This window comes from Salmo salar, chromosome 28, assembly GCF_965601325.2.
Source record: "Salmo salar chromosome 28, fSalSal1, whole genome shotgun sequence".
NCBI classification, from domain to species: domain Eukaryota; kingdom Metazoa; phylum Chordata; class Actinopteri; order Salmoniformes; family Salmonidae; genus Salmo; species Salmo salar.
Window position 1 is genome coordinate 30,759,976 of NC_138318.1, and position 20,108 is coordinate 30,780,083.

A 20,108-nucleotide genomic window follows, 5' to 3' on the forward strand; every position below is an offset into this window, starting at 1 on the left:
CATTTAAGAATGATGGAGGCCACTGTGTTCCTTTGGACTTTCAATGCTGCAGAAATGTTTTGGTAGCCTTCCACAGATTTGTGCCTCGACACAATCCTGTTTCTGAGCTCTACAGACAATTCCTTCTACCTCATGGCTTGGTTTTTGCTCTGACATGAACCGTCAACTGTGGGACCTTATATAGACAAGTGTGTGTCCTTCCAAATCATGTCCAATCAATTGAATTTACCACAGATGGACTCCAATCAAGTTGTAGAAACATCTCAAGGATGATCAATGGAAACAGGATGCACCTGAGCTCAATTTTGAGTCTCAATGGAAAGGGTCTGAATACTTATGTAAATAAGGTATTTCTGTTTTTTTTATTTTAAATACATTTGCAAACATTACTAAAAACCTGTTTTTGCTTTGTCATTATGGGAATTGTGTGTACATTAGTGAGGACCTTTTTTTAATTTAGAATAAGGCTGTAACGTAACAAAATGTGGAAAAAGTGAAGGGGTCTGAATCCTTTGTTTGTGCTTGTGTATGTAACTGGTAGACAGTATTCATAAACAAATAGTGTGATGCTTTTGACAAAACAGCATCATTGAGGGGAGACGAAACGATGGGCAAATTGAATAGGGACAGGTGTTCCAATCAGACAGTGATTATTTTGGATGAGTAACAAAACATCAACAACCTATAGAAGGTCAAATGGATGTTTTTTCAACAAATGAGGACAAAACAGAACCATTGAACCAGCCTTCCGGTTCTGTATAAAACAAAGGAATCAATAGTGCCCTAAAATATTGTATATAAGCCAGGTGAAGGAACAATCACCAAGGTGCGCTGTCAGCTTGCAATTGTGTTGATATAGACCACAAGTGCTGTTTCTCCTCTTGCTAAGTCTTCTGTAAAAACCCTTTCTGTTTTTGACAGGGTAATTTGAGAGGGTGGTATTGTAGACGTCTCATTTAAGATTGCCTCAAACTGCTTACTACAAAGTTTGACATTCCACACAGATTGCTTGTCCAAAAACTTCAGAGGTGCTTAGCAGAATCACAGTTGCGTAAAAAACAACAACATATGTTTACCTCTGTTGACAGTATGTTATCCCAGAGACATAAAGAGAATACTAGTAAAGGGTGCCAACAGTCAGCTGTTTCAGGATGTATGTACGGTTCTGGCACAGCTTGACATTTAATTGAATAAAATGAATTGGTATTTGTTGTAAGAAATTATAATCTCCCTTCATTTATTATCTCTTTATAATCAGTCAACTTTATTGTACTCTATAGCTCTAGCATACTCTATCTAGACTGATACAATTTTGTGTTTACCATTTTAAACATCTCCTTTTTGCATCTTGAACTCTGTAATTCATTACGGTTGGATTGATTACCTTACAAGCATATTGAGCATCAATACTTTCTGTTCATATTTATGCTGTCAAATAGTGTTACCCATTCCTATTGTGTGGACATTTAGGAATCTTGCTCTGTCATTCAAGATATTTCCCATTTTAGAGGTCAAGACATGTCCTTCTATGATTATTTAACCACTCCAATGAGGCTGTCGGATAGGTTCGTTTTTAAATCATTACTGGCTGCCCAAAGGGAGTCGCCATGGAGATGGATATTGCTCTCCATATTCTATTAGTGTTGTAAATGGCAGGTCAGTGTGTAATTGCTAATTTATTCCTAGCCCTGTCTGTCTATCTACTTGAACATTGGCTTGTTCCAGTCACCATGACTTCATCACATTGCTGTATGTATTTGTACAGTGTCTGTTTTTCATTGTTATTAAAGCATAGGTCGGAATTCAATTTGAGCCGATATTGGTTTTCTTTAAAGGAAAACTCCACCCAAAAACAATCTTTTGTTTTATTAGTCCATTGCTGACATAGTCCCAAAATGTTTTGTTTGTCAGCGCTCAAGTTTTCAAGAGACGTAACTTTAAAACTACAGAAATCATCCCCGTATGATGCATTTTAAAAGGAATGTTCCTTTAATGCGATTTCTCTCAGATGCCACATGCTGGAGCGGAGATGTCAAAGGTCAACGAAGATTGACACCTCATGGACATTGGATTGCCACAAAGCCAGAATTATCAGACAATTTAGAGTTATTGTGCGCTTTGAAGGGCAATGCATGAAGATTGAATTACAAACAGAGGGTTCCGCAGTCTAATTAAACCCAAGTTTATCAAATCTACAAATCTGTTATTGTATTGTTAAGTTCCATTAAAATGACTATTATTCTTGGTTAGCAGTCATTGGTCAATGAGGAAAAATGTGTGTGTGTGTGTGTGTGTGTGTGTTAGATCTTTACATGAGCTATTATTGTCATCAATCCCTGCAATGTTTTATATCAGAATAGTTGAGTTTACATGACAGGGTGAGTTATAAGTGGCTCTTGAAAAGCAAACTGGCTATCAGTGAACTCGTACTCAAGGGTTTAGGCTCTCACATTGATCATTCACTTTGGGCCCCTTGGCTTGGTACTACACATTTCAGTGAGGATAGCCCAACCTACACAGGTAATACATTTGCTCTTTGAGTCTCCGGAGAAAAAAATATGGATGGGAATAATGGTTATTTAATGGTGCAATTGAGAGAATTTGAGGATGTTGATAATGGGCTTGTCCTAATTAAGCTTTATTTCTTCCCTTCAAGCAATCTCTGCTCAAATCCAATTTTCTTTTAACTGCCTTTCTTCCTGTGCCGGCATCAAAAGTGGAGCCATCTTTTTTTCTCCAAGCCTTTGTTCGTGCCCAGGCATTGCAAATACTTGAACTGCTCTTTTCCAGTTCATCATTGCACTGCCACCACGAAATGATTTGCAAATGTATTTCATGGTTTCATTATTTTAGTCTCCCTGGTAGCTGTGACAGCAGTGCTTTTTTTTGCAAATACTATGCAATCCTAATTATTCTGTTTACCACAGAACACACACACAACAAGTGTTTGAAAGTATAGAGCTGCAGTAGCTGCAATGTTGATGTCTTTTGCTGCTCTAATATGAATAAGCTATGTTTGTTATGGTGCATACCAGAGTACTATGATGTTTTTCTACAATACATGATAAAAGACTCAATATTATTTCATGGGATCTATGGTTAGAATTCAATCATAGCGCATTACACTATTCACATTTTATTAGGTTTTGATGCAAAACCACACCAATCCTGAAATATTTCTTTAATTACTGCAGTGGGCTAAATCAGGGTCACACAGAGTCTTTCTTGGTAGTCTTAAAGAAATCTACTTGGAAACAAAAGTATATACCTCACACACATGGGCTTGGGCTTAAAAAAAGAAGACACCTGTACCATGTCAGATATAGAGTAATATATTGAAATGTATTACATTTTGAGTTTGCATCCCAATATTACACTTTATATACAGTACATCACACATATACAGTACATCACACATATACAGTACATCACACATATACAGTACATCAAAGTACATCACACATATACAGTACATCACACATATACAGTACATCACACATATACAGTACATCACAGTACATCACACATATACAGTACATCACACATATACAGTACATCACAGTACATCACAGTACATCACACATATACAGAAATATAACAGAACCGTTTCACAAAGAACCACCAGATTTTCGGCAGGTTTTTGTCTTCTTCTATAATGTTTATCCATTATGAAATTCTGAAAAATATGAATAACATTCCACCCATGAGGCCACTAGGTCATTTGACTGCAGGAAAGGGCTACATCCCAACCACTTTAAAGGGAATTTGCTATGATTTAATTATTTTAATTGATACCATTTCTAGGAAAACAAAGCACTTTGTATCAGAATGAATAGAATAGAAGAGTAACAAAATAAGCATTGTGTAAATAGTACTATTGCAAAATGGTTTATGGCCATGTTATCGTGGCTGTCCTTGAACCAATGTGGAACATATATCCTGTTTTGAGCAGGTTATCAAGCTTGCCTTTGAGGAGTTTGATCTTGAGAGAGGATATGACACGCTAACAGTGGGGGATGGAGGGAAGATTGGCGATGCCAGGAGAGTGCTCTATGTGTGAGTATTCTGCAGATTCCCTGAATTTATCATTTACTATCTCAAACCTTTCCCTCAAACCTTTCCCTCAAACCTTTCCCTCCAGCATCGCACTGTATGATTTTTAAGTTGCACTGAACTATGCTGTAGTCTACACAGACGAAATAGGACAATACATTGGGGCAGTTATTCTGATAATACCTTGAACATAATTGTCATGTAATTAATACACCATATACCCGTTTACTTGAAAATAATGACCATAGTTTTTGGAGCATATTAAACAATAAATTAAGCAACTGACGTGAGTAAGAGACAATAAGTTAATGAGTCATTGAGTTCCATGTGATGTGTTTCAGGCTGACAGGGTCTAGTGTTCCTGACCTGATAGTCAGTATGAGCAACCAGATGTGGCTCCATCTCCAGTCTGATGACACCATCGGGTCCCAAGGATTCAAGGCCACATATGAAGGTACACTTCCTATCCTCTTTGAGAACATATGCAATGGTCTGCCAAATAATGGATTTGGTCCGGATTTAAACCCTGTACATCTACCATTTCATGTTGAGGCCATGCTTATTTGAGTTCTCATAGTTGGTGGTACTTGTCAGCAGAAGTAAAATTTGATATGTAGCATGTGTTGGTCAGCCTACCATTTCCACATACTACAGTATGTGTGCGTTTCTCTACACCCCGTAGAAGGATGTTCATTATACAACGGGTGGGTCTAATCCTGAATTGGTTAAAACTGTATTCCAGCCAAGTCATCAATTCTACAGATTCAGCAAAAGATTAAATGGGCCAGCATGTGATCGACACAGACACTGATATGTTAGTTATCCAAATGAAATGCACTGGCGGATTTTGGATAGGCTAACAAATAACAGCAAAGCAAAGTTCTATAAATAGGGTTGCAAAATTCTAGTAACTTTCCCCAAATTCCTTGTGTCACGAACCGGCTCAAAAGTTCGTAACAAAAAGGGAGACAACGTGGAGACAAGGAATAACAAAATATATATTTATTAACTAAGGTAACCTAAATGCAATTAACAATGGTGTGTGTAATCAATAATCAGTAGTGTAAGTGAGTGTTTTGCATGCATAAATGTGATAATGCGGGGTGTTGAAAGGTGTCAAAGCAAACAACCAAAAGGCCACAAAAATACCACAACAAAATCTATGAAGGTGTCTGCATGGAGAGAGTCTCCCCTATGAATGGGGAAGAGGTGCCTTTATCCTGGGACACACCCGGGCCCAGGTGTTTCCCATGTCGCTGACGACCCTCCCAACTCCGCCCACCGGCATCCTAATAAGGAAACAAGAACAAAGAGAGAATACGGCAGACAGAGTGGGAGGGTCGTCACACTTGGCTTTCCAGAAATCCTGGTTGGAGATTTCCCGCATTTCCTGCTTATTCCGTTGTAATTTCAGGAATCTTGGGAAAGTTACTGGAGTTTTGCAGCCCCATCTATAAATGTATCTAAACATCTGTTTCAATAAACACTAATGTCCAGAATTTCCCTCCACCAGCATGAACTGTAATTCATTCCCAGTATCAGATGGTGGGACTAATTCCTTCCAACTGATGAATAGCACTGAACTTGCACTAATAAGTCATGTGTTGACTGGGCACAGTCAACAAACCTACATTAAAGTAGTGTCAAGCTGTGAGAGAGAAGAGATTTGCGTTGCTGATAAATACTGTAGGGACACTGTTTGCTTTGGAAGTCATTTTCCATTCCACTCAACTGCTAGGTGGAAGTAAATTGTATTTAGGCCCCTGTTCAATCAAACCTGGTATGCTGATTTATTGCCACAGTTAGACAAATTATTGTTCTGACTGGGAGACTGTGTTTGGATTGCTTTAATAATGAATCAATGTTTACTCTGTGAAACAAAAATGAATGCTACTGAATATTAATTCACAGATACCTTTTTATAGATAGAACCAACCCAGAAACGGCAGGACACCTATGTTGATTAAGCAGGGCAATTAGCTTGTAAACGATATTACAACCCATAAAACAGCTATGCTATAGGCTAGTTAGTAGCTTATTGGAGTCTATCTTTTTTTCTAAACTGTTGAATTTATCCATGGGCCACGACCCTCTGTGAACTTTTGAAAGTTATTAGTTTACATTTTTGTTTGGAAACACTGTATGGAAAGTCCATTGTCACCACCATCCACTTTCCATTTAGAGATTACTATTACCTCCTCAAGTGTCAACCCTTACCTTATAAGGTCATACAGACAGTTGACACAATCGGCAACTTAACACAATGCAGAACCCTGCACAATAACACAACCTCCATTAACTTTATATAAACCCAACTTCAAACCTGTTCCTACAGTCTGGGTGTCACAGTTGACAGCAGAACCACTAGTGGTAGGACATATTGTCAGGGGTCCGCATACAGTAGGTGTCCATGTCTACTGTATATACAATCTGGGGGAGTATTAAGTCAGGCTTGTTCACCTGTATTATGCATCTGTCTGATAAATGTTGGCAAAACAAAGTGATACCTATAGACGGACTATATGAAACATTTATAACTAGAGGTCGACCGATTAATCGGAATGGCCAATTAATTAGGGCCGATTTCAAGTTTTCATAACAATCGGTAATCGGTATATTTGGCCACCGATTTGCCGATTGTATTTATTTATTTATTTATTTATTTATATTTTTTTACACCTTTATTTAACTAGGCAAGTCAGATTAAGAACACATTCTTATTTTCAATGACGGCCTAGGAACGGGGGTTAACTGACTTGTTCAGGGGGGATTCGGGGATTCGTTTTTGCAACCTTCCGGTTACTAGTCCAACGCTCTAACCACCTGCCTTACATTGCACTCCACGAGGAGCCTGCATGACTACCTGTTACGCGAGGGCAGCAAGAAGCCAAGGTAAGTTGCTAGCTAGCATTAAACTTGTCTTATAAAAAATGATCAATCTTAACATAATCACTAGTTAACTACACATGGTTGATGATATTACTAGTTTATCTAACGTGTCCTGCGTTGCATATAATCGATGCGGTGCCTGTTCATTTCTCATCGAATCACAGCCTACTTCGACAAACGGGTGATGATTTAACAAGCACATTTGCGAAAAAAGCACTGTCGTTGCACCAATGAACCTAACCATAAACATCAATGCCTTTCTTTAAAATCAATACACAAGTATATATTTTTAAACCTGCATATTTAGTTAATATTGCCTGCAAACATGAATTTGTGTCACTTCTCTAGCGTTCCGTGCAAGCAGTCAGGGTATATACACAGCAGTTTGGGCCGCCTGGCTCATTGCGGACTGTGTGAAGTCCATTTATTCCTAACAAAGACCGTAATTAATTTGCCAGAATTGTACATAATTATGACATAACATTGAAGGTTGTGCAATGTAACAGGAATATTTAGACTTAGGGATGCCCCCCGTTAGATAAAATACGGAACGTTTCCGTATTTCACTGAAATAATAAACGTTTCGTTTTCGAAATGATAGTTTCCGGATTCGACCATATTAATGACCAAAGGCTCGTATTTCTGTGTGTTATTATGTTATAATTAAATCTGTGATTTGATATTTGATAGAGCAGTCTGACTGAGCGATGGTAGGCAGCAGCAGCCTCGTAAGCATTCATTCAAACAACACCTTTGTGCGTTTTGCAGACTCATGTTAAAAGGAACCACCAGCTTTCATATGTTCTCATGTTCTGAGCAAGGAACTTCAACGTTAGCTTTTTTACATGGCCATATTGCACTTTTACTTTCTTCTCCAACACTTTGTTTTTGCATTATTTAAACCAAATTGAACATGTTTTATTATTTATTTGAGGCTAAATTGATAGTATTTATGTATTATATTAAGTTGGAATAAGTGTTCATTCAGTATTGTTGTAATTGTCATTATTACAAATAAATAAATAAAAAATGATAATAAAAAATAAAAATAAAAATAAAATCGGATGATTAATCGGTACCGGGGTTTTTGGTCCTCCAATAATCGGTATCGGTATCGGCGTTGAAAAATCATAATCCGTTGACCTCTATTTATAACCCATACATACTGTATAAGCACTACTGTACATAAGTAATTGCTTGTGTAATAATGAAACAACATATATCAGTTGGATGGAAGAGAATCATGGTATCCCAATGGGGACTTCATAAAAATATATATTCTGAAGACTATAGGCACATACTGTATAAATCAGTAAATATAATGAACGTTACAGATTAAGGATAAGAATCATTGCTTAATACCATTAAAGTAACTTTGCCAGCAGGTACGCATCTTCCTTTAGGCAAATGCTTCTAGTGAATATGTTGCCCCTAACTTGTATTTTACTTACTTAATTCCTTCCTGTAGCACATTCTATGGGCCTATTTGTTAGGCTCACTGTGTGAACATTGATTTTGAGGGATGTCTCACAAGGAGCTGAGTGAAGTACATATTATGGCAAGAACAGCTCAAATAAGCAAAGAGAAACAACAGTCCATCATTACTTTAAGACATGAAGGTCAGTCAATGCGGATCATTTCAAGAACTTCTAAAGTTTCTTCAAGTATAGTCGCAAAAACCATCAAGCACTATGATGAAACTTGCTCTCATGAGGACCGCCACAGGAAAGGAAGACCAAGAGCTACCTCTTCTGGAGAGGACATTTCATTAGCGTTAACTGCACCTCAGATTGCACCCAAAATAAATGCTTCACAGAGTTCAAGTATCAGACACATCTCAAAATCAACTGTTCAGAGGAGGCTGCGTGAATCAGGCCTTCATGGTCGATTTGCTGCTAAGAAACCACTACTTAAGGACATCAATAAGAAGAAGAGACTTGGGCCAAAAAACATGAGCAATGGACATTAGACCGATGGAAATCTGTCCTTTGATCTGATTAGTCCAAATTTTAGATTTTTGCTTCCAACTGCCTTGTCTTTGTGAGACACAGAGTAGGTGAACGGATGATATCCGAATGTGTGGTTCCCACCATGAAGCATAGAGGAGGAGGTGTGATGGTGTGGGGGGTGCTTTGCTGGTGACACTGTCTGTGATTTATTTAGAATTCAAGGCACACTTAACCAGCATGGCTACCACAGCATTCTGCAGCAATACGCCATCCCATCTGGTTTGCACTTAGTGGGACTATCATTTGTTTTTCAACAGGACAATGACCCAAAACACACCTCCTGGCTATGTAATTGCTATTTGACCAAGAAGGAGAGTGATAGAGTGCTGCATCAGATGACCTGGCCTCCACAATCACCCGACCTCAACCCAAATTAGATGGTTTGGGATGAGTTGCACCGTAGAGTGAAGGGAAAACAGCCAACAAGTGATCAGCATATGTGGTAACTCCTTCAACACTGTTGGAAAAGCATATTCCTCGTGAAGCTGGTTGAGAGAATGCCAAGAGTGTGTAAAGCTGTCATCAAGGCAAAGGGTGGCTATTTTGAAGAATCTCAAATCTAAAATATATTTTGATTTGTTTAACCGTTTTTTGGTTACATGATTCCATATGTGTTATTTCATAGTTGTGATGTCTTCACTATTATTCAACAATGTAGAGAATAGTAAATAAAGAAAAACCCTTGAATGAGTAGGTGTACCCAAACTATTGACTGGTGCTATATTTACAGTTGAAGTCGGAAGTTTACATACACCTTAGACAAATACATTTATACTCAGTTTTTCACAATTCCTAACATTTAACCCAAGTAAAAATTCCCTGTCTTAGGTCAGTTAAGATCACCACTTTATTTTAAGAATGTAAAATGTCAGAATAATAGTAGAGAGAATGATTTATTTAAACTTTTACTTCTTTCATCACATTCCCAGTGGGTCAGAAGTTTACATACACTCAATTTGTATTTGGTAGCATTGCCTTTAAATTGTTTAACTTGGGTCAAACGTGTCAGGTAGCCTTCATTCCACAAGCTTCCCACAATAAGTTGGGTGAATTTTGGCCCATTCCTCCTGACAGAGCTGGTGTAACTGAGTCAGGTTTGTATGCCTCCTTCCTCACACACGCTTTTTCAGTTCTGCCCACATATTTTCTACAGGATTGAGGTCAGGGCTTTGTGATGGCCACTCCAATACCTTGACTTTGTTGTCCTTAAGCCATTTTGCCACAACTGTGGAAGTATGATTGGGGTCATTGTCCATTTGGAAGATCCATTTGCGAACAAGCTTTAACTTCCTGACTGATGTATTAAGATGTTGCTTCAATATATCCCCATAATTTTCCTGCCTCATGACGCCATCTATTTTGTGAAGTGCACCAGTCCCTCCTGCAGCAAAGCACCCCCACAACATAATGCTGCCACCCCCGTGCTTCACGGTTGGGATGGTGCTCGTTGGTTTGCAAGCCTCCCCCTTTTTCCTCCAAACATACCAATGGTCATTATGGCCAAACAGTTCTATTTTTGTTTCATCAGACCAGAGGACATTTCTCCAAAAAGTATGATCTTTGTCTCCCCATGTGCAGTTGCAAACCGTAGTCTGGCTTTTTTATTTTGTGGTTTTGGAGCAGTGGCTTCTTCCTTGCTGAGCGACCTTTCTGGTTATGTCGATATAGGACTCGTTTGACTGTGGATATAGATACTTTTGTACCTGTTTCCTCCAGCATCTTCACAAGGTCCTTTGCTGTTGTTCTGGAATTGATTTGCACTTTTCACACCAAAGTATATTCATCTCTAGGAGACAGAATACGTCTCCTTCCTGAGCGGTGTGATGGCTGCGTGGTCCCATTGTGTTTATACTTGCGTACTATTGTTTGTACAGATGAACGTGGTACCTTCAGGTATTTGGAAATTGCTCCCAAGGATGACCCAGGTCTTGGCTGATTTCTTTTGATTTTCCCATGATGTCTTTCAAAGAGGCACTGAGTTTGAAGGTAGGCCTTGAAATACATCCACAGATAAACCTCCAATTGACTCAAATTATGTCAATTAGCCTATCAGAAGCTTCTAAAGCCATGACATCATTTTATGGAATTTTCCAAGCTGTTTAAAGGCACAGTAGTCAACTTAGTGTATGTAAACTTCTGACCCACTGGAATTGTGATACAGTGAATTATAAGTGAAATAATCTATCTGTAAACAATTGTTGGAAAAATTACTTGTGTCATGCACAAAGTAGATGTCGTAACCAACTTGCCAAAACTATAGTTTGTTAACAAGACATTTGTGGAGTGGTTGAAAAACTAGTTTTAATGACTCCAACCTAAGTGTATGTAAACTTCTGACTACAACTGTATATATAATTATTATTATTTTATATCTCCCAGAAAACTGTTAAACCGAGACATCATAAACATAAATTAAACATTTCTCTGTTATCTGTGATCATTGATATGATGCTTTGACTTGTTTATGACTACTCTGAAATATTTGAATAAAATCTGAAACAGACCACCGTGTACCTCAAAGACATATTTTAATGTTATCTCCTGCTTACTCTTTCAACAATGTTTGTAATTTCACCCACAATATGCATTGAAATGGTAAACATGTTCTGGACTGCTGATTTGACTTCCAGCTCCTCATAATGTAGGTTATTGGACAGTAGATAGATTCAGTGATGGCCAACCACTTGAGGCATGTTTACCTATTAGTATTTAAGAGAATGGCAAAGCCTTAGTAAGACAGTTTACATCTCTATCACGGTTGCTATTGGGCTGATATGCCCTTACTGATTGTGGAGCCTCCGCATAGATCCTTCAACTAATTGCTCTTGGCAGATCCAAAGGTATTTAACCGGCACTTAACACCTCACAAAGGTTGTTGAATGTGCTGCTGGAATAAAACCCATCCCCTGTAGATTATTGCTCAGATGGGCCAGTGGAGCGGCAGCAGCTGAGCTGACACGCTGGTTGTTAACACAAAAATGAACTCTTCCAGAACGTCATTCATTTGTCACTGTCATTTTACTCCTGCTACAAAATGCTGCCTCCACCTGAAAATGTAGAGGAAATAAACAACTCTCGACTGTCTTGTTTTCTCTTGGATTATACCAGGGATAGCTTGTATCAGGTGAGCCATCCATGGTTCTCAGAATGTTTTACTTGTGTAAAGAATGTTGAGTTAGAGGAAAGCTGTCATGTTATGTTATGTTTTCAGGATCTGATGATTGCTCAGTGGATGTCAGTTTTAGGACATTCAACCCGAAGAGAACTAGCCTGATATCCTTGGGAATTGAAACCACTGAATGAACTTGAACGTTGTAACAGTTGTATATTTGTTTTTACAGAAATCGACAAAGGAGGGTGTGGCGATCCTGGCATTCCGGCCTACGGCAGAAGAACAGGGGAGCGTTTTTTACACGGCGACATGCTGACTTTCGAGTGCCAGGCAGCCTTCGAGTTGGTCGGCGAGAGAACGATATCATGCCAGCAAAACAACCAGTGGTCTGGAAACAAACCCAGCTGCGTGTGTAAGATGCCATTTAAAAATGCATGACTTTAATTAACAGCGCTGTCATTGAGATTGATCAATCTGATGCACTGTCCCAACAGTCCGAGGGAACCAGCCAGGTAGGGAAGGAAGGTGATATGGTTATCCCCACTGACCCATGTAAAGCTGTCATCATCTCTCAGGTTTTGGTGTCGCTTGGTCAACACTCCCCGCTGTCTATTTTGGAAAGTCATACAATTCAATCATTACTATCATCATTTAGACACTGAGCTTATTCATTACAGTTTCAATACAGAGGCCTTAAGAGTTCTTTTTTGAGAATGGAGACTTTTCAGATGTAAAGTAAGAGCCGCTGCTGCAGGTAATGCTGTATTCAATCTTTTGATTTTACCTTCCTTCTGGCATGCAGACTGACACCTCTAAGCCATCCAACAAGGGTTAAGCAGCTAATCAACCAAGGGCAATCAGGTCTTGGTTGTATGCACTCACTACTGTAAGTCGCTCTGGATAAGAGCGTCTGCTAAATGACTAAAATGTAAAATGTTAAATATCCTCTCTACTGTCATGACACTGGGTTATATTCTTCCACCTAGTACAGTGAATAGAATCTGTGGCACCTGAAGCATTCAAAGGAAAGCATGTATCCATCCCATTTCAAACAAAATGCATGATGGCAGATCAAAGCATGATGGCAGATCTGTGTGTGTGTGTGTGTGTGTGTGTGTGCCCCTATCTATTTTTACAGTCTCCTGCTTCTTCAATTTCACAACCCCATCAGGAATAATCCTCTCCCCAAACTACCCCGAGGAGTATGGGAACAACATGAACTGTGTGTGGCTCATTATCGCAGAGTCAGGGAGCAGGATTCATCTAATTTTCAGCGACTTTGAGGTAGAGCCCCAGTTTGACTACCTCATTGTGAAAGATGACGGGATGTCGGAGCCCACCACGTTCGGCACGTTCTCTGGGAAGGACGTACCCTCTCAGATCGCCAGCAACGGACACATCATGCGCCTGGAGTTCCAGTCTGACCACTCCAACACTGGGAAAGGATTTAACATCACTTACACAAGTAAATGGCCCCTTCCTTTTAAAGATATTTGAGATTTTGCAGTATTTTGAAGACCCTCACAATGTCTTCTGATATGCAATTCCGAACTGCCTGTGGCACAACTACTGAGTCAAGCTGTCTCTATAGTGCTTCAGATGTATGCAATCAAACGCTTAGTCAGGTATATTGTCACAAGGGTGGTAACGAATCAACATTACTAACAATCTTCAATTAGAGGATCCCTATCGCAGAATGGAGATCCATTAGCTAGAACTGTGGTACTGTTCTATTTAACAATTTGTATGGCCATAGATGTGTATACCATTGTATCTTTTACCCATAATTTAAACCAGGAACATCTCATTTGAATTATTACTAATTCTATTACATTTGATTAACTGCTCTAAAGATATAAGTAGTGCATCACTTTTACTAAATTATTTCCCACTGGGCACACATTGCTTAAATCAACATTGTTTCCACGTCATTTCAATGAAATTATGTTGAACCAACGTGGAATAGATGTTGAATTGAGGTCTGTGACCAGTGGGTTCACTCTGTTTTTTTATTCAACAGATGACATTATGACAAATGAAATGAACAATTTGCCCTTTTCTCTCAATACTACACCATTTAAAATGGGCTTGGGAATGTTTGCCATTTTAGTAATTTACAATACTAACATTTTAATGCATATTGTTATGCAAATGTGTCTACCAGTGGGCCCAAAACATTTTTTATATGTAAACACAAGATAAGAAAAACAATAATACTGCAAGGCAATTCCAAACCTTGAAGGTAAACATTTAAAAACATATATTTTCAATTTTTTGCTGATATTTTAGAGACAGTATCATGAAACAGAAAACAGTAATGGTAGAGGTCTGTTCAGGTCCTCTACGTCACCATAGACACACTGTAGCACAAAAATGTCGAACTGATCCGGGTGTGCCCAATGTTAATGGGATTATGCCTGTACCACACCGAGCTGAAATTAGGTCTGAATATTGCTGTCCCCAGTGCCTGTTTGCTATCTCTAGGAAACATTGTCTCGTTGCACTCCCCCGGCCTGGGAGACAACGCAGTGACATGTCTCTCCTCCACAGAGGAACAGAGGCAGGCTGCAGCGGTGGGGAAGGTTAATGAAATGGAGGAGGATGTTGTTACCGTTCTTATTCCGCATCAGAATCCGCTGGACCCTCCTGTCAGTGACTAAGACAGGGATGGGGGTTTTTTTTCTCGGCGGGGAGGTGTCAGCCATGTGATGGGGCTGGCGGGGGAGCCGGTGGTGTGGCATCTCAATAGCAGTGCCGTAGAACTGGCGTGTCACTGTGTCAGGAGGAGAGGGACATGTCTCCCAATCTGGTGTGGGGAGTTACTGTCAGCGAGCAGGAGTGTAATAACAATGAGCCAGGGAAATGAGTGTTGCCTCCATGGCGTCAGTCTTCACCACTGTGCTGTGTTCATTTTGTTGGCTGATTAGCCTCTATTCTCAGTGACTAAATAATTAACCAGGTTCTCCTCGTGTTCTCTGGGATAAGACAAATGAGTTAAATGTGACACAGAATCCAGTTTGATGTCTTCTTATTGATTAAAAAACAACAACACTGAAAAACACTGAAACCAGATTTTTTTCCCTCGCTAGCATTTGGTCAGAATGAATGCCACGACCCCGGCATCCCTGTCAATGGCCAGCGGTATGGGGAACACTTCTTGTTGGGGAGCTCCGTTCTTTTTACATGTGATGAAGGATTCATCAAAACCCATGGGTCTGAGTCCATAACCTGCATCATTCAGGATGGAAACGTAGTGTGGAATGCAGCAGTTCCTCGGTGTGAAGGTACTGTATAATGTTGAACAATAATCCATACAGTCTGCCAATGTCATCCTGACTCCCCTTGAGTTGGAGTGGGTGTGCACTGGGCAAGTCATGTGGGGGTCTGCTTTATTGTTGTCTATTGGTGTAACATCGCAGAGCCGCTGAAAATGTGCTACAATAACTAGTAAAGTTTCCCCTTGACAGTCTATATGGTTAAATTCTGCATGCTGTTGCATATAAACGTGTAAGCTCTCTATGTCAGAACATTGCCACTAAAATATGTTCCCCTCTAGCACCTTGTGGAGGACATTTAACAGCTCCCACTGGTGTTCTGCTGTCCCCTGGCTGGCCAGGATACTACAAAGACTCTTTAAACTGTGAATGGGTCATTGAAGCCAGCAAAGATCACGCTATCAAGATATCCTTTGACAGGTTTGTATTTTGTTTCAAATGTATTTTATCCCCGATGAAGCTATTTCAATCATTCCATTTGAGATAATCTGCCATGATAGGCTACAGAAAAATGCTTGGATGGAATAGTAGCTTCTAATTCACTTCTCTTTTCTTTCTGTCTGTTTCCATGTAGATTCCAGACCGAGGTTAATTATGACACACTGGAGATTCGGGATGGCCCCTCCAACTCCTCTCCTTTAATCGGAGAGTATCATGGCACTCAGGCACCCCATTTTCTCATTAGCACCAGCAATTACATGTACCTGCTATTCACCACAGACAACAGTCGCTCCAGCGTGGGCTTCCAGATCCGCTACGACAGTGAGTTCTACCGTTTTCAATTTGAAATGTATCTACAGGACTACCTTTGAAAAGCAGAGGACATTGTGTTGTCAATCCACACATTGTTTCATGGCTACAACTGCGTGGTGCAATATCACTTTACTGCGTGTGCTGCTGATGTCAATATTAACTCAGCTTGTGTGTGGGTGTTGTGATCATATTGAAGTAGTGTAGGAGCTGTGAAATTAGATTTACACTTCATTTGGATAACTTGTTGTTACCTGAACAGGACTGCGATTTAAATACCAAAGAATTGGTGATTGCGTAGGGAAACCTAATTTAACTCATTATATCACTAATAATAGCAATAGGCAGTGGTTTGCAATAAGATTATTAAGTAATCTATCAATAATTACATAGCGGTGTAAAATAGCAAGTCTAATTCTTTCTCCAAATGCCAAAATATCTTAGGAATGTTAAAAAGGAAAAAAATTACTGCGAAATAAAAGTTATGTCACAAAGGCTGTTTAAATTAATGCTTTAGGGTGCATTCGTAAATTCAATCTGGAGTGCCAGAGTTCGCTCAGAGTGTCCTCTGGGCAATGGTAAATGCAGAGCATTGTCAGATTGTCCGTTCTTAAATTCAGAGCGTTTCGCTCTCATAGGGTTCAGAGTGCACACTGGACGCTCTGGCCCGAGGAGTAGGGTTGATCCGAGCTTTCTGACCTCACAAATGCAGTCAAGCACCCAAGCTAACTGGCTAATGTTGCAGACACAAATAAGAGAACACCTCACTCTTACCATTTTACTCGCCCTAGCAGAGCTGGTTAGGCTGTTTTCATATTAACTAGAGCGTTGGTGACTGTAACTGTGCTGCTGGCAATAATTTAAGATTTTTTGCAAACGTTTACTGACACCGGCCAAATTCAACGGGTGTTGAGCGTTCGTAAATCCATCAGTTATTCTTCCCTCTGGAATTGGAGTAGAACCCAGGGCGAATTTACGAACGCACCCTTAGAGAGAATGATTTCGTAAAATAACATTATACAACGGGTTGATTTAAGCCTGGATGCTGATTGGTTAAAATCGCATTCCAGCCAGTGTCTATTCCACAAATTACCATCGGTTAAATCTATGATGTTGAAATGCCTATTTACTCTGTTCCATCTGACTGGGCAATCCACTGTCTCATCAACCCAGCCAGGCAATTTATACATTTGATCTCCACTATAAAAAGCACCAAGACATTATCTCCCATTTCTTTAGACAAACATTTAGTTTTCAACAGCGGAGATTTGTATAAATCTTGCTGTCTGTCTCTCCGACATTTGCAACATTGAAATTCGATCTCCAGCTGTCCCATAATAATGAGCGTGTCGGGAGTCGAGACGAGACAGACAGGCAGACAGTTTTTCTCAGCCAGTCAAAATCATGAATCAGCTGGCATCATTATTCTGGACATATATCTTTTTTTTTTTACTGGAAAACAGGTCAAACGAAACAAAATTAAGCTAATTCACAATTTTTCCAGCTTCAGTTTGAAGTGATTGTGTTAGCTGTGTTGTTTGCTAGCCCCTCTGAACAATAGTGTCCTGACAAGAGAGCACATTTTCTATGCCAAGCGAAATCGCACATCAGTAGCTCATTGTTATGGATGTACAGTGGGGGGGAAAAGTATTTGATCCCCTGCTGATTTTGTACGTTTGCCCACTGACAAAGAATGGATCAGTCTATAATTTTAATGGTAGGTTTATTTGAACAGTGAGAGACAGAATAACAACAAAAATATCCAGAAAAACGCATGTCAAAATGTTATAAATTGATTTGCATTTTAATGAGGGAAATAAGTATTTGACCCCCTCTCAATCAGAAACATTTCTGGCTCCCAGGTGTCTTTTATACAGTTAACGAGCTGAGAATAGGAGCACACTCTTAAAGGGAGTGCTCATAACCGCAGCTTGTTACCTGTAAAAAAGACACCTGTCCACAGAAGCAATCAATCAATCAGATTCCAAACTCTCCACCATGGCCAAGACCAAAGAGCTCTCCAAGGATGTCAGGGACAAGATTGTAGACCTACACAAGGCTGGAATGGGCTACAAGACCATCGCCAAGCAGCTTGGTGAGAAGGTGACAACAATTGGTGCGATTATTCGCAAATGGAAGAAACACAAAAGAACTGTCAATATCCCTCGGCCTGGGGCTCCATGCAAGATCTCACCTCGGGAAGTTGCAATGATCATGAGAACGGTGAGGAATCAGCCCAGAACTACACGGGAGGATCTTGTCAATGATCTCAAGGCAGCTGGGACCATAGTCACCAAGAAAACAATTGGTAACACACTACGCCGTGAAGGACTGAAATCCTGCAGCGCCCGCAAGGTCCCCCTGCTCAAGAATACATATACATGCCCGTCTGAAGTTTGCCAATGAACATCTGAATGACTCAGAGGACAACTCGTGAAAGTGTTGTGGTCAGATGAGACCAAAATGGAGCTCTTTGACATCAACTCAACTCGCTGTGTTTGGAGGAGGAGGAATGCTGCCTATGACCCCAAGAACACCATCAAACATGGAGGTGGAAACATTATGCTTTAGGGGTGTTTTTCTGCTAAGGGGACAGGACAACTTCACCGCATCAAAGGGACGATGGACGGGGCCATGTACCATCAAATCTTGGGTGAGAACCTCCTTCCCTCAGCCAGGGCATTGAAAATGGGTCGTGGATGGGTATTCCAGCATGACAATGACCCAAAACACACGGCCAAGGAAACAAAGGAGTGGCTCAAGAAGAAGCCCATTAAGGTCCTGGAGTGGCCAATCCAGTCTCCAGACCTTAATCCCATAGAAAATCTGTGGAGGGAGCTGAAGGTTTCGAGTTGCCAAACGTCAGCCTCGAAACCTTAATGACTTGGAGAAGATCTGCAAAGAGGAGTGGGACAAAATCTCTCCTGAGATGTGTGCAAACCTGGTGGCCAACTACAAGAAACGTCTGACCTCTGTGATTGCCAACAAGGGTTTTGCCACCAAGTACTAAGTCATGTTTTGCAGAGGGGTCAAATACTTATTTCCCTCATTAAAATGCAAATCATTTTATAACATTTTTGACATGCGTTTTTCGCGATTTTTTTGTTGTTATTCTGTCTCTCACTGTTCAAATAAACCTACTATTAAAATTATAGACTGATCATTTCTTTGTAAGTGGGCAAACGTACAAAATCAGCAGGGGATCAAATACTTTTTCCCCCCACTGTATCCAAATAAATGTCACTAGAAAGCAGCTTAAACAAACGCAAATGCAGCTACTTTGCTGTTATTCTGGCTGCACTGTTTGACGTGACTGTTCTCTATTTTCTTCTACTTTAAAACAGGCTTCCATACATACTAAGTTTACATACACTTAGGTTGGAGTCATTAAAACTTGTTTTTCAACCACTCCACAAATTTCTTGATAACAAACTATAGTTTTGGCAAGTCGGTTAGAACATCTACTTTGTGCATGACACAAGTCATTTTTCCAACAATTGTTTACAGACTGATTATTTCACTTATAATTCATTGTATCACAATTCCAGTGGATCAGAAGTTTACATACACTAAGTTGACTGTGCCTTTAAACAGCTTGGAAAATTCCAGATAATGCTGTCATGGCTTTAGAAGCTTCTGATAGGCTAATTGACATCATTTGAGCCAATTGGAAGTGTACCTGTGGATGTATTACAAGGCCTACCTTCATACTCAGTGCCTCTTTGCTTGACATCATGGGAAAATCAAAAGAAATCAGCCAAGACATGTTTCATCCTTGGGAGCAATTTCCAAATGACTGAAGGTACCACGTTCATCTGTACAAACAATAGTACGCAAATATAAACACCATGGTACCACGCAGCTGTCCTACCACTCAGGAAGGAGACGCGTTCTGTCTCCTAGAGATGAACGTACTTTGGTGCAAAAAGTGAAAATCAATCCCAGAACAACAGCAAAAGACCTTGTGAAGATGCTAGAGGAAACAGGTACAAAAGTATCTATATCCACAGTAAAACGAGT

The 20,108-nt window shown here is 39.9% G+C and overlaps 1 protein-coding gene across 1 annotated transcript in view; it reads left to right on the forward strand.

Moving 5' to 3' along the window:
• Window positions 1–20,108, forward strand: part of LOC106589815 (CUB and sushi domain-containing protein 1) — a 406,652-nt gene that overhangs the window by 195,235 nt on the left and 191,309 nt on the right. The window contains exons 11-17 of the mRNA XM_082970365.1: window positions 3,953–4,056; window positions 4,395–4,507; window positions 12,293–12,475; window positions 13,202–13,528; window positions 15,153–15,347; window positions 15,620–15,758; window positions 15,913–16,100. Of these exons, the coding sequence (XP_082826491.1) occupies window positions 3,953–4,056; window positions 4,395–4,507; window positions 12,293–12,475; window positions 13,202–13,528; window positions 15,153–15,347; window positions 15,620–15,758; window positions 15,913–16,100 (1,249 nt within the window). The remainder of the gene's footprint in view (window positions 1–3,952; window positions 4,057–4,394; window positions 4,508–12,292; window positions 12,476–13,201; window positions 13,529–15,152; window positions 15,348–15,619; window positions 15,759–15,912; window positions 16,101–20,108) is intronic.